Source organism: Nycticebus coucang, chromosome 8, assembly GCF_027406575.1.
Source record: "Nycticebus coucang isolate mNycCou1 chromosome 8, mNycCou1.pri, whole genome shotgun sequence".
Lineage (NCBI taxonomy): Eukaryota > Metazoa > Chordata > Mammalia > Primates > Lorisidae > Nycticebus > Nycticebus coucang.
The window spans coordinates 67989957-68005341 of record NC_069787.1 but is presented as its reverse complement, the minus strand read 5'-3'; the positions used below and the strand labels follow the sequence as shown (position 1 = coordinate 68005341).

Below are 15385 nucleotides of genomic sequence, written 5' to 3'. Positions count from 1 at the left end.
AGCACATTTCCAAAAAGAGTTAGTTTTAGAAAGGGTAAAAAGGTAGGTCACGGTGAAGTATGATGGGAAAACACCTTGCCTCTGTTCCCCTCTATTTAAGTTCTCAACTGATTCCAATCGTCAGAAATTCAATCCTTATATAAGGATTGAATATTCACTTCACTGGGTCCTAGACTATTAAACTGTGAAAGCCTCAGGAAAGAACAACTGGGGCTGCATTTAGGAAGCTATAGAGTTTGGGTCAAATACATCTTTGTATCCAGCCTTCCTTACTCCCCATAACGAGGTTAAATGAACATGAAAGGTAATCTTGAAAAGGAAGGAAATATTTCACAAAAGGCAACATTCAGCCCTGAAAGAGAAGAATGGCAGGTGAGAGAAGAAGCAATTCCACCTTGGCACCCAGGAAGGTGGGAGTCTTTAAACCACCTCAGAGAACCTTCAAGTACAAACTAGATAATAGCCAAGTTCTTCAAACCTTAGGAATGATTAGAGCTGGCCGGGATATGATGAGATCTTAATAAAATTGTCTGTGAGAATGAAAAACCTTCTCAATACCTTCCATTGGTGTCCTACTCATATCCTATAGGTAAAATACAACACTGTGCTTTCATTTGAATGTTTTTGATTACTGGTGAGGTTAAACATATTTTTATATGTTTGTTTATTATTTGTGTTATTTCATTAACTGTTAATTCATGTCCTTTGCTCATTTTTTATTTTTTTTTTTAATTTCAGGTTAATATGGGGTTACATATGATGAGGTGACATAGTTTGCTTTTGTAGAGTTGAAGTCTGAATGATAGGTGTGACCTTCACGGGAAAGCAGTGTGGCCATTGGGTGGGAATTTACTCATCCTCTCACTCACCCTTGAGTTTTTTCTCTCATGTGATCATGTAGGTGTTAATCTATTAGTTCCAATAGTTAATCTACAGTGTGTTTTTCCATTCTTGCAATACTTCATTTAGGAGAATGCTCTCCATTTCCATCCAGGTTGATACAGAAGATACAAAATCTCCACCTTTTTATGGCTGGATAATATTCCGTGGTATACGCATACCATAATTTATCAATCCATGAAGGTACTGAAAGGCACATGGGTTGTTTCTGCATCTTTGTAATTGTGCTGCTATAAACATTCAAGTGCAGATGCCTTTATGATAAAATGTGGGGTCTGGGGGGGAGTAAATACCTAGAGCATAAGAGGATCTGTGTGCAGGAATTAGCAAGGAGGGACCCAGTGGGCAGTTTTGCCTACACTTACATTTATAAGCACTTTCCAATTTCCTTGGTTCTCACTGGAAGGACAGGAATTGTTATTTCTCTTTACAAATTATGCTCAGAGAATTGAGGAACCTATCCATGGTCCCCAAACTCTTGAGCTGAGATGACGCCTGGTACAGGAGTCTTTTCTTAATACCTGGGGTTGAACTTCTCTCTGACGTGTTTCCCAAATGCCAGAGTCAAGGGTTTCATGTAAGTCTCTCCCACTCTTCCTATGAGGGAGAAGACAGGAAACTCCACTTGCATGCCTGAAAGAGCCACAACCTCATTGCCCGCCTAGTGTAGTGTGCAGCCTACGGAAGGGATAGCCATTTGCTTTACCTAGCTGTGCTTTGGGATGCCATAGACAGCAGTGGAAAGGCCAAAGTGGGGAAAAGGTGAACTGAAGGGTTCCTCCCCATCCCAGGAGCTGCAGCAGTGACCAGCGCTTTATAATACAAATAGACCTTGTAAAATACAGCTACCGGCTACATAAACGCAACTGCATGATATCCTCAAGCTATGCCCTCCTCTCATATAGTGACTTCTGAAGTCCTTCCGTTTGGGAAATCTGGAACATCCATTGATTCCACATCTGGTCATATTTACTCAACACCAGGTGAGAAGATGAATCGGTTCTCCTCTGAGCACCCTCTTGGGGATAATGCCCTCAGGTCAGAATCTAGAATACCACAACACGTGGACGTCTGATTTCTTAAAATGACCCAAGAGCATTGCTTATGAAGGTGCCCTACCCACAGCCCCAGCCCAGCCATGGCTACCTCAGGCTGCTTCCACCTGAGAGCGCCAAGGAGAAGAAAACTAAGGAAAATGCCCTGAAAAGGCCATGAACACCCTCCTCAGCAAAGGTTGATGTCAAGATAGGAGAGGAAGCAGTGTTTCAGACTCAGGTTCAGCTGGGATAAATAGCAACTCACTGTCTATATGGAAAGATGAAATGGTCAAGGGGTCATTTTCACAGCTGTCCCTTCCATGGTGTAGTATCTATAAAGACAAAGGAAACACAAGGGACCACGGTGTGCACTCCGGAGTTCTGTAAGGAATAGGGCATTCTCTCTGGCACTAGTGTAGCCTTGGAACCTCGAATATTGAGGCAGGAAAATAGTAATGATCATACACAAAGAGGTGTCCCCCAGGGGGCTAGCCTCCTGAACAGTCCCCCTGCACCTGCAGCCCGTCTGGCTTTCTCAACTTGGTCGCTGCCTTAAGGACCTTCCATAGTGTCCAGCTGCCTACAGGATAAGGCCCAAATCCCAGCAAGCCTTTTGAGACCCCTCACAGTCTGTCCTCAAGCCACTTTTGCAGTGGTTACTTCCTGTGCCTCCCTCCATCATATTTTCTGTGCTCTTCAGTTGCTCCCGAGCTAGGCTTTCCATCCCCTGCCTGGAAGCAGTTCTGACTTATTTTTTCAAAGCCAAGCTCAGATGTCACCACCAAGTTCCCTCATTCAGATAGAATTAATCACGTGCTCCTCAGTGCCTTCAAACACACCTTCATCCCTCTTGTTCAGCTCTTCTGCTCCGGCATTACAGGCTGGATTCCTTAACTAAGCCCCACAGGGGCGGGCTCCAGGGCTAATCCATCTTGAATGACCCAGAGCCCACTGAGCTGGTGTCTGATGGGCGAGCAGGTAGATCTAGACTACATCCTCTTCAGCATCCAGCCTTGCTCCCGAGAAACCCATCTTCCTTCCACCACAAAGGGATCTGTTGTAGTTTCTCTTCTGTATTCTCCCCGCCCAAACCGGCCCTTGTGTTGCCTATCCATTCTATTCCCTAGAGTATATTTACATCAGCTCACATCTTTTCTGCTAGATATTTTCATTTTAATAATGATCGAAGTTGTAGCCAAAGCTTAACGTGGTATCTGTGAATTGGTTTTGTGTGTGAGAGGTGTCTGTGAATCCACCAAGAATGTATGCCAAATCATTTGACTGTTTTTCAAAGCAAGGGACCTGCAACTTTCATTATATGCTTTGAGGAGCCCATACCTCCCAATTGTTGAGATCCACTGAGCTAAAGAATGCAACCTTACAAGGGAATTGGAAGGTAGAGCATGGGACAGGCCTTTAACTTATCCCAGAGCATTCACACAGCACCTACTTTATTGCAGCATAAAGATGCTGGTCTTCTCAAGAGAGACTCAATATGCCTTGACAATAAAAAGCAGGCAGAGGTAAGGAAAGTGTGCCCCTCTGTGCAGCAATCTCTGCTCATGAGACATGAGTCCTTTTAGACCTCAGGTAGGGCACTTAAGGGCCTCAGCAGTCTCCGGCTGCATCTCCTCACCCATCCTTGGCCCACCGGACACACCTGACCTCTCCTCCGTGTGACAGCTTCCCAGATAATTGAAAACCACTATTCTGTCTTCCTTTTCCTAAGTTTCTTTTAATGTTTCCTTAAGTTACATTTTTCACCATCCAGAATATTCTATGTGAAATGTTCCTCCTAAAATGCAGCAGCCCACATATGGGCCCAGCCCTTGTCCTGCAAGCCACTTTCTGTCCAGCCCAAAATGGCCTTTAAGGTAGCAGCAGCCCCCACTCACAGTGACTTTCATGGAACTCAATGTTGTCAAACCCATTTCCTAAGTGTTGATAATAATTTCATTTACTTCTCATTTTCAGAGTACTCAATAACAACTTTCCCCTCATTTGGATTTTTAAAATATAAATGCATTTTATGTATTTTGGAGGTAAATGGTCCTTTTCCACTCTTTCTAGGGAAATAAGCTTTACCCCCGGTGACATGGCATCAGACTGAGAACAGGAGGAATAGTCAGAGGGAAACAGAGGGAGGCTCTGCCTGCATGAAGCTCAGCGCCACGGCTGGCACACGGCTGGCACACATCTGTGACTTGTATTTTTAGCTTTCACACTAGGCTTATAAAAGGGACTGTCAATCCCAGGAGGGCAGAGAGCCTCCACCTCCGAACCTGTCTGTATCCCCAGTGTTGATCCCAGTGTTAAATACTCATATTCCAGTCATCACTGTATCTTGCTGCTTCTACCTCCTAAATGTCCCTTGAGCCCTTGCCCTCTCATTGTCTCTGCCGCCTCCTGACTGGTCTGCTTTCCACCCACCAGCCACTGTGAGGCTTTAAAAACCTCAAACTGCTTCATAGTTTCTAAGAAGAGCAGCAGAGTCAGGACAGGCAATCCTGTGCATATGACCTGTGCTTTCACCTTAGGGCACCTCAAAACCTGGTCCTTCTCACTCAAAATGCAGCTGGACAGGCATATGAGGATAGGACAGAGGACTTGTGGCAGGTGACCCTTGAATAATACCAAGGATTCATTTTCCTAGTAGTTGATATTCATCTCTATCAGATACTAATCCAGGCGGCTTACACTGGGTCACATCAACTTCATTCATTTTATTTTATGCAGTTGTTCAACATATGTTGTTAAGTACGTATTATGTATGTGGTACTCTGTTCTGTGTGGAAGACATAAAAATGGGAAAATCTCTGCCATACACAAGTTACAGTCTGGTGGGAAAAACAACATGCAAACATGTAATGTCCACAGAGTGAGACAAGAACGATGGTTGATGCGTGAATTTGTTGCTGCAGTATTAGTGTGGAGAGAGAGCACGGATGGCCAAATGTAAATTTGTGGGGTCAACATGACCTGCCTACTTCCTTGTCTCCAAACACCTGTTTGACGTCACCCTGGTTCCTCCCTCATCCAGTGGCTTTCATGTGCACAGTCCCTTATAGATCACCCAGCGCTTTCATTCATAGCGTCTTTAAACTTCAGAAACATCAGCCTTGTGAAATACGTAGAGCAAGTATCCATTTCCTCATTTTACACTGAGGACATGTAGATTCTAGTGCTTTGAAATTACTCGTCATGGTCTCACAGCTGACCCCAACAGCATTGGCCCTTGGACCCTTGCCTTGGGCCTCAGTGCTATTCCTAAGCCAACGTGCTGCCACCACCTACCACTGGTCACATAACACCCTTCAGGAAAAGAAGCCCAATCCTTATCTACCCCCAGCAATATGCCAGAGGCCTCTGGCATAGTTCCTCTCTGACTGTGTCCATCTATGCCACCCACTGTGCACGTCCTTCAGCATTCTTCCCTTGGTCGGTGCCTCTAGTCACTGACACCTGCCGGACCTCCCTGCTCTGAGGACCAAGTCTGTCTGCTGCACTTGGATTTCATTGAAGTGGGGGTGAGGGAGAGGAGTTCAGCTCTCACTGTGGAAAAATCATAAATGGCCAGATAAGGATATGGATTCACTTCTCCAGGGAAGTGACGAGTCACTCAGGGATCTTGTCCAAATGCGGATGCTGTTCGAAGTAGGCAATGCTGAGACTGCTGGTCTACAGACCATAGTCTAAGAAACAAGGATCTAGAATAAAGATACTAAATACACCTTAGCCACTCTTGGAGAAAGCAATAAATGAGTGGGCTGGTAGCTTCCTTAAAAACCTGAGATGGAAAAACATGGCTTTTTTTAAACATATTTCGAGTAGGAACCCCAAGATGACCATTAAGAAGGCTGATAAACTTACACTTCCCACATAATCTGCCTATGCTTCAGTTTCCCCAGTTCTGAGTCGAGAGTAACAAATCTTGCCTCAAACTAACTTACGCTTACGATATTGTTTGGAACAAAACATCATGGAAAATATAGGTTATAATCTGTGGAATTTTTTCTTGTGTTTTTTCTTTGTAGGAGATGTCAGTGAAGAAAAGGATCCAGAATGATTACTAACCTATGACTCCCAACAGTATGACAGGTATCTACATATTTTTAATTTTATATGTGCGCCTCTATTTTTGTCCCACCTAAAGTGGAATTTAGGCTTCCTAAAGAACAACATGAGAGTCTTAGCAATGATTATTTCCAAGATCGCCGTTGTACACTAAATATTTGTACTCTTTGAAGTCATTTAGATTGATAAGATAAATAGCTCTGCATAATCAGTGACCACAGAGCCTATGCGTATTCCCAAAGCAGGCTGTTCATTCCATTCAACATTCGAGCCAGCATGGAATAAGAATAGATCACATCAAGTGCAAGTGGCTATAGAACTCTTAGCAAAGTCTAAGGAGAGACAGAATAACCCAAGGAGGAAACTAAGGTTTCCATAGCACAAATTCTTTGTGCAACACATGGCGGGAGTTGGGGAGGTGGGTGTTGCATACTCAAAGGCCCCAGGGGCCAGACAGATGACTGCAAAGGTTGGATATAAAGAAAAAGAAATAAAACTAGAGAACTCAGCTTCTTTCTGAATAGTACCTATTCCCCAATCTAGGCAATCACTGACAAGAAGGATCAAAACTCCGTGTGTTCAGCAATTTTGAATTTTTAAGAGAAATCCAGATTTTAAATGATATGTCCCAATTTTGAAATGTTAGCAATTAATTTATAAAAATATCAAAGGTGCATTCAAAGTATGTCTGCTGAATCAATCCCTAAGCTGTGAGTTTGTGACCTTGGCTATACATCTTCTAGCCTAGCACCAAGACCATCACTAGCCTTTTGGTAACCATGGCAGCAAGGGAGGTCCCCATAGATCTCTGTGTGTCATGAATGCCCCTGACCTTTGATGTCTATTCATGTCTCCTTCCCACACTATGATGAATTAAATGTTTAGGGCATTTCCTCCAAGAATCACATTCTCCAGTACACCTGAGAACTGAAGCAACTGAAATTTGCCGTTCGGCATTCTATAAGTTTGGAAGCCTCTCAATGACCTCCCCCAAACATTATCTGTCCAAGCGTCATTACGCAGCCTCTCTACCCGGCCGTGAGCAAGCGCCTGATGTCCTTATCTTATTTCACATTAACAGGCACCAAAACGTACCCACTCCCATTTCTGTTGCCGAGTAGGCCAAATTCTCCTCCTTTCCAATCTCACACCTTCTACGTCATAGATGTGCTCATTCAGCCTTAGCTTCAGCCTCCGTGATTCTGCTGTAATGAGTGGGGATTTCAGTGGAAGGGAATGACTGCACACAAGCCTTTGCAAGCACATGCAGGTCTAAGCACACAGACAGGGGGCAACAGGTAGACACACTGCAAAACCAAGGGAGAGCTCTCCCCTCCAGTAAACGCCACAACAACATGCCCAAATGAAAAAGCTTCCAAAGCTCTGGACTGGAACATACCTTGAGATATATGAAAATTGCAAAACATGGTGTAAAATGAGTAATAAAATGGTGTTTGCTTGCCATGGGGATTAGTTCTAGACAGAGCACAACAGTGAACAGCATTCTCCTTTTGTAAATATTTATGGCTTTGCAACCCACATGGTGTCTGTCACAGCTGCTCAATTCCGCTGCTATAGCATGAAAAGCCAGAAGCTACGTGTAAACAAGTGGGCTTGGCTTGTTTTTCGTAAAACTTCACTTACAAGACAGGCAACAGGTCAGCACTGGCCCAGGGACTATAGTTTATGGACCCTACTCTGAGTCCAGCGCAGTCCAGGAAGTTGTATTCTAGCTCTAGACCAACCTATTGTTGGCAGAACTGCCAAGGCTGAACTAGGAATCTAGGCTCCCTTCTGGACAGTTCTAGGCTCACAAGCTAGCTTCTCCACCCATCTGGTGGAAGCTGGGATGCTTTCTTCACAGGCTGAACTGGAACCCAACTGCATCCTAGTTAAGGAGGGAGTTTTCACTTCTAGCATTTGCTCCGTAGTAGAGAAACTAATTATAGTTCTTCTTCAGCAGACCAGAGAAAAATCATTACTTCAGGCTCCCTTGTTTTTGTATAAAATAAAACAATGGTCTCAATGTCCACTTCTCTCACTCAACCTCTGGGGTTTGTTTGTTGTGTTTTGTCTGGTAAGGGCTTGGGCTCAGTAGCACAATGGGGCATTTAGAGTTAACAAGAATTGTTGTCAAAATAACTAGAAGAGAGTGAAATTGGGAGAGTAGAATTGTTCCTAACACAAGGAAATGATAAATGCTTGAAGTAATGGATCTCCTAGTTAGCTTGGTTTGATCATTGCACATTGTATGCTGGTATCAAAATTGAACGTGTTTCTCATAATATGTACAACTATCCACAAATTTTAAAGACACCAAAAGGAAGACCATAATAAAGTTGTAAGCCATCAGAACTAAATGCTTGCTCTAGGAGGATAATTTAAAGAACAAATAAACACATTTTTCTTTGAAAAATATGGTGGGTAATATTACTATGGGGGAAATCAGTTAACCCTTATGAAAAGAAAATCATTTTTTAAATGAACAGGAGTTGAGAACATGAAATCTATTTTCCTAAAACAAATCAGGTCAGTATTTCAGACAAAGAAGGCATGTTTTCATAGGCTCTTTCAGACACAACGTTTATTAAACTTATGTATTTTGCACTAACTCACATGCAAAAACGTGTCTTTTCTTGGGTTATTTAGTATCAGTTAATAATGGAGTCAGATCTCGCCAATATTTTCTCATTGCTTTACCCCACCTAGTTTGCAATTAGGACTGTATGGTATGATTCATTGGAATGTACTGATTATGAAAGAAAAAAGTAAAAAAATAAAAAAAGAGAAAAGTAAAGTGCTTTAATATGATATTTTATTAATCTGCAATTAAGCATTTCCTAGGTAACCTAAGGGAAATTGTCCTGACATCATAATAAGCAGCCCTATTCTGAATAAAACCACGATGCACAGCATAAGGGAATTTGTTCTAAGATACGAATACCTAAAGTTTTATCAGTACCATGCACTAACCAATTGCGCAACTGGAGCACCCCAAATACCTAAAATTTTAAATACCAAAGTTAGAGACTTTGGCTGAACAGGAAACTAAGAACTCTAACTGTCCCAGAAGAGGTAAAAACAAGGATCTATTATGCTTGCACTGAACCTAGCTTTATGAAATTGGGATATGGCAGAAAGTTAACAAAGTTTTCATTGCAACTGGGCCCCCAATAACTAAATGTCACACCATTAGGAATCCTTCATTGTGAATATATTCCTCATTCATTCATTTCACTTGGAGTTCTTTGTTATTCACTTGTTCATTTAACTTCCCTATTGTGGTGGTTGCCTTTCTCTTTAGCAAGGCATTATTATTGAGTGCCTCCTTGGTACACATATCAGGGGAGCGGTGCCTACACGGATAGACAGGAGCTTTCGGTTGTTACCCCAGTATGTTCTGTCCTGTGATCTCTGGACTAGTTCTTTTTACTTTGAGAGAGGCTCATTTGTTAAGCAAAATTATGAATGTCATGGGTTTGGTTTCTTTTTTTCCGGTTTGGTGTTTTTTTTTAATTTACATTTCCTTTGTTACTTCTGAGGTTGAATATTTTTTACATGTTTATTGGCTACTTGCATTTCTTCATCTTAATTTGCTTGTTCACATTTAATGCTCATTTGCCTGTTACGATCTTTGTCTTTTTCTCTAATATCCCATTTATATATTAAGGATATTAACTAAGCAAGTCACTTCATCTGGCTAGGTCTAGATGAGGCTAGTTCATCCCTAACCCCCTTTTACTTTTAAATTTGGATTTATCTACACTTCAATTTTAAATATGTATAAGTTGCATTTTCATAATGTAAGGTATACATACATTAATGATTGGAAATAAAGAAAAAGCAAACTCCTCAACAATGTATTTGGTGTTTTGAAACTATCCTACTAAGGAAGTTTTTCGAGGTCAAACAAAACATTTAAGTTGTGAGAATTCAGTATTTCATTGTAAAACCCATGTTATTTTTGAAGAGCAGAGTTTTAGGTATTCCTTAGGCTTTTCACCTGCTTCTTCATGGCCATTTCATGCCTCTAGAAATAGAATCACAGTGGTGCATCTGTCCTACAGCCTATGTAGGATAGTTTTTCATGGTAGAAGGTCACTGACAGTAAAATAATGACACCACTCAAAGATCACTAATGTTTAAACACTGAACGTGTCAACGTTTTTCATTGTCAGCACTCTTGCTCACAAGGATTTTGTTCGTGACTGCTTAGTAATCGATCATATGGTGCTATAGCTCCTGATTGTTAGTCTAGTAACACAGTATTATTGCAAATAATATATGATGAATATATATTTATTGAATATGCATTGATACATCAAACATATAATTAACTGCCTTGTACATAATTTCACACCTCTCTAATATTTCCTCAGGGTAAATTCTACCAAGTAAAAGGAAATGCTGGATCAAAGGGACTGACCAGCTTTCAAAACATTTTCTGTGGCCAAATCATAACCAGATTATTAGACCCATTGAGACATTCACCAGCAGGGTAGCCTCCATTTAATCATAAACCCTTCAAATGTAGAGTGTTTTAACAGTTAGTCTATTTGTTTTTGAGGAGGCAATTTCTTAGGCAAAATTTTATCACAACCCCTTTTCAAACCTTTACATTTTTCTCATTGATAATAAATTGACTACACACAAATTGGCCAATTAAACTTCATCTTTTGTAGCTTACCTGTTTAACTTTTCCATTGTGGTGTTTGTCTTTTTCTTATGAATTGGCTATTAAGGAATTAATTCATTGTCTATCATAAATGTTACAAGTATTTTTCCAATGTAGAATATGTATCTTCTTTTTATATTTAGTAACATTTGACCTCTTTAAAAATGTCTTCTTTTGAAACAATTTTACACTTACAGAATAGTTGCAATATTTATATAAAGAATTCCCAGAGTCTTCAAATGTTAAATTTTATCTTTTAATCTTTTCCCTTTCTCTTCTTTTTTCTACCTAGCTTTTATTTTGAACCACTTACAAATAAATTTTAAACTTGTTGCTATGGAATTTTTAAATGTACAGAAAGTTCTGAGCTTACATAGAGTGAGTTCTAGTGAGGTGTCATTTTAGGATTTGTGCTTTTGTTGTCAAGCTTAGAAATGTCTTCTGAGGAGTACTGAGGGAAAGGGAGGGATGGACTCTTTAGGATGAGTGGGCACTTTTATTTCGACTCGTAGTTCTTTTGAATCAGGCACAGGAATGACTTAGCTTTACTCAACAACATCCTCTCCTACTTAGCCTTGTGCACTAGCCATCTACCCAAAGTACCCTTACCCTGGATTTTAGGGAAGGGAGGGCAAAACCTTACAGCAGTGGAAGTCCTTCTGTCCCTTCCCCAAACATCAGGAAGCCAAGGAAGGCCAGCAGCTCGGAGGGCCAACATGGCCCTGTGCATTCCTTCCCTCCTTGCTCCAGATAAGGGAGGCTTTAGATTGATGTATTCACTCCTGGCATAATTACTCTGAAGGGGAATCTGGAGGCTCATTTCACTTTTTTCTGAGTTCCTGTTTCCCTAGATGTGACCAAAAATAAAATGTGGCCTTGGATTCCTTAGAGCCGTCTACACACATTACAAATGTTGTTGTGAATAGTTTAGCAGAAAGAAAAATACTGACTTGCCCAAATAGCTAGCTCTCCTGCTGGTTGAGCCAATTACAGAAAAGAACACTGTTTTGTTTTGTTGTTAATATTTAACTACATGATGCAATAAGGGGGCCTTTTTTGCTCCCCCCATCCCCTTCCTTGGCATGGTGTCACTTTTAAGAAAAATAAAAATCTCACTTCAAGTAGGCTAGAAAGGAAACAGCAGTCTTTTCCAAAATGCCGTGAGGACAGAAGGGAGAGTATTGCAAACACACAATATTATCACATAAAAGGTCTTTAAATTCGTCCTGAGATCCACTCTTCATGGTAACTACTGAAACCTCCTGCCTTCTTCTCCCTCTCTCCCCAGAGACCAAAAATCCTGTGTGTCCCCTGCACACGCCGCTGCTCCTCCCTGCTCCAGGTCCCTCTTCCCTCCCTCAGCTTCCCTATGGCCACCCTGTGGCCCCAACTGTCATCTCCTTTGAAGATCATGAGCCTCTTCTCTCTACTTCCCCCTTTTGCGTGTTTTTCTAAAATCCTGCTCAGCAAAATAAACAGATGGTCTTTGGGAACCCACTCGCCTTGGAAAACAAGGGCAGGCAAAACCATAAATGTTTATAATTTTACATTTTTTTTCCTGTCACACACGAATTGATAGGAATGAGTGAAAATCACTCCACAGCATCCATCTAATGTGGGGGTGAGAGGTGCTAGTCTAGACTGGCATCTCAGTTCCAGATTTTCTCCACCTCCCACATAACAAGGGGAAAATCAAGAAACCACAAAAAACAGCTTGGTGCCTGTAGTATAGTGGTTACGGCACTAGCCACATACACCAAAGTTGGTGGGTTCAAACCCGGCCCGGGCCAGCTAACCAACAATGACAACAGCAACCAAAAATAGCCGGGCGTTGTGGTGGTCACCTATAGTGCCAACTACTTGGGAGGCTGAGGCAAGAGAATCATTTCAGCCCAAGAGTTTGATGTTCCTGTGAGCTGTGATGCCACAGCACTCTACTGAGGGTGACAGAGTGAGACTCCGTCTCAAAAAAAAAAAAAAAAAAGAAAAGAAACCGCCAAAAAAAGAGTTTTTCTGTGGCTAACATCCTTTTCTTTAAAGCAAAAGCAAATTCTTCATTTTTCCTCAGAAAATAGAGGCAACAATAACCCTTAATGTAATATGAGTGGGTGAAGGATGCTGGACTTTGCCCTATAGTCTCCACAAAGAACGGCCCCTCCTGGACTCTGTCTCTGCCCTTCTCCTATCCCTCTTCTACAACTTCCTGAATTTCTACTGGAAGAAAACTTCCTACGGAAAAGTAGGGACTTTCTGAAAAATAGCAAATTAATAAAATCTCATCAACTCCAGTCAGAGTAGCAAAAACTTTCCCTTAAGTCTCCTGGGGGACTTGTAGGCAATTGCTTCCAGAACAACTTTCGTTTCCAAATTTAAGCTGCAGCCAGGTGATCAGGAAGTTGGAAATGTCCAAAGGACAAAGCTTTATACAGAGTGAAATGTGGAAGCAAAAAGTGAAGAAAAATATTTTTTTGTTCCTCAACAATTCCTATCCTCTTCCTAGAATGTTTGCTTTTTTCCCTACCCCCATTGTCCCTGCACACACACACACCCTCCCCCGCCCACCTCCAGCATTGCCACCATCATCATTCTGCTAAACTCATCTCAACCTCCTTCCTGCCTGCTGGAACCAAGAATTACCCAGCATACCTTTTACCTGTCTTCTCCTAACAGTTACAAGTAACAACCATAACCTAACAGGGTTATTTTATGTCAGGATGTATCTTCCTCTCTGTTCTCCCTTATGCTACTAAAGTCCACAGCAGTTGCACCTATGTAGGTGCTAGGTCCTTTAAAAAATTGAAAATAATTTTCCAAACAAGAATTTAGTTCATAATGAATATATGGTGTTATTTTGCTCACAGTGAGCCAAGAGTTATTTTTATATGGCACCACCACCCGCCACCATCGCCAACTGAAAAGTCCCAGGCTCTCGTTTTATCCATCTTTGCTTTTCTTTCAAGTCTAGGCTATGATGACATTTTCACTCTGGAATTTGGCTGTGTTGTAAAAAGGAAACTAGGGTGGAACGCCAACTCCCCAAGCCTGCAGAGTGCAGACACATTCTTGTCTTGGTGCTGGAATTGAACTGAGGCATTTTCTCTAAGCCTCAGAGTTTACACATTGGCAGGTGAAAGCCAGCATGGAGAAGTGACTTGCCCAGGGCCACTACAGCAGACTGTGGATTACTTGGACCGTCAGGTCCCAAAGCTGGGAAAACTGTGGGTCAAATGACTTCAAATACAAGTATGTTTCTCTTATTTTTTTTTTTGTTTGTTTTGTTTTTGTTTGTTTGGCCTTAACTGAAATTCTTAGTCTCTATCATCCTAATATGCATACTGAGTCTTTAAAGAAAGTGTATTAAGCAGTCTTCTCTTACCTATTACTTCACTCTTTTTTTTACTTTACTAAGAGTAAACTGAGACTGAATTAATAAAATCTCCCTAAATTCAATCATATTAGCAAAAATCTTCTCTCAAGACTCCTAGGGACTCTGAGACAACTGCTCCCAGAACAACTTCAGTTTCCAAATATACAGCAAGATGATCCCCCTCTTTTATACAGGACCTAACCTGTCCCGCTCAAACTTGTCCTGCCATTAGAATCCCCTGAGAGCTTTGTAAAATCCTATGCACTTGCCATCCCAAACCACTTAAATCACAATCTCTAAGTGAGGACCCAAGACTCAGTATTCCTTGAAAACTCTCCAGGTTACTATAGGGCACAAGGTTCCCAGTCTGAGAAGCAAGATGTGGGCATGGTGGTTCTCAGCCCTGCCTGCCCAGTCACCTGGGAAGCTGACAAAAGATATCAATGTCTGTGCCCCACCCATAAAGAGTCCAACTGAATAGATCTAAGGTGGAATTCCCAGTGAATCTAATATGTGTCAGCGTTAAGGAAAGTGCTATTTTATTCAAACTTGGTGGTAGGTGTCAGAATCATTGGCAAATTTAGTTAAAAGAAGAATAGCTCTAGCCTACCAACTTACCTAATAATAACAAATACCTGGAAGATAGCAGATTAGAAACTGCTCCTTACTAGCCACTTGTGGTGAAACAGGGGAACTAGAACTCCAGCCACCTCTAGCTGGGGGAACTTACACAAGGACATAATTCCAAGAGCACAGTGAATCAGTGGTGGACTCCAGGAGCCAACAAGGAGGCCTGGAACTGAGGAGAATTGGCACAGAAGCCAGTGCTTGCATATGACCAGGGGCCAGCCAACCAGCCCTCACTCAATCTGAGGACAGGAAAGGGCTGTCCTGCAGTTTATTGATTTTGAACTAAACAGCTCCATCAACCAGTTTAAACTGCTTAAACAAGTGAGGGGACTCAAACAGCATCCAGTGGCCAAGACTGAGTACTGGACAGGGTGGATCTCCCATCAGCATGGCTTCTAGCAGCACACCACCATTGTGGGAAGGCTGCATCAGAGGAACAGTGCACAGGGTCCTCCTAGTGCCCAGACAGCTCTGGTGCACTTGCTGAGCTCGGGCAACCATCCTTGGGGTGAGCTGAGCAGAACCTGCACCCCTGGGAAGGCCACCTTGTTGTCAGAGGGCACTGTTTGACATGCCTCCTAGGGAAGCTGGCAAGAGCATTAGGACCCCAATCACATGGACACAAAATGCTGATGAAGCAACCAGACCCTGATAAAGGGCAAATAAGCCAGGAAGACAGGATCTGGTCTTCTCTGCAAATAG

The 15385-nt window shown here is 42.0% G+C and overlaps 1 protein-coding gene across 22 annotated transcripts in view; it reads left to right on the top strand.

The window, feature by feature from the left end:
* The window catches only part of THRB (thyroid hormone receptor beta), a 381781-nt gene that overhangs the window by 260936 nt on the left and 105460 nt on the right, over positions 1-15385 (top strand). For all 22 annotated transcript variants that reach the window (XM_053598954.1, XM_053598967.1, XM_053598968.1 and 19 more), the window contains one exon: positions 5972-6035. In XM_053598954.1, coding sequence (XP_053454929.1) covers positions 6014-6035 — 22 coding nt within the window. In that variant the 5' untranslated portion in view covers positions 5972-6013. The remainder of the gene's footprint in view (positions 1-5971; positions 6036-15385) is intronic.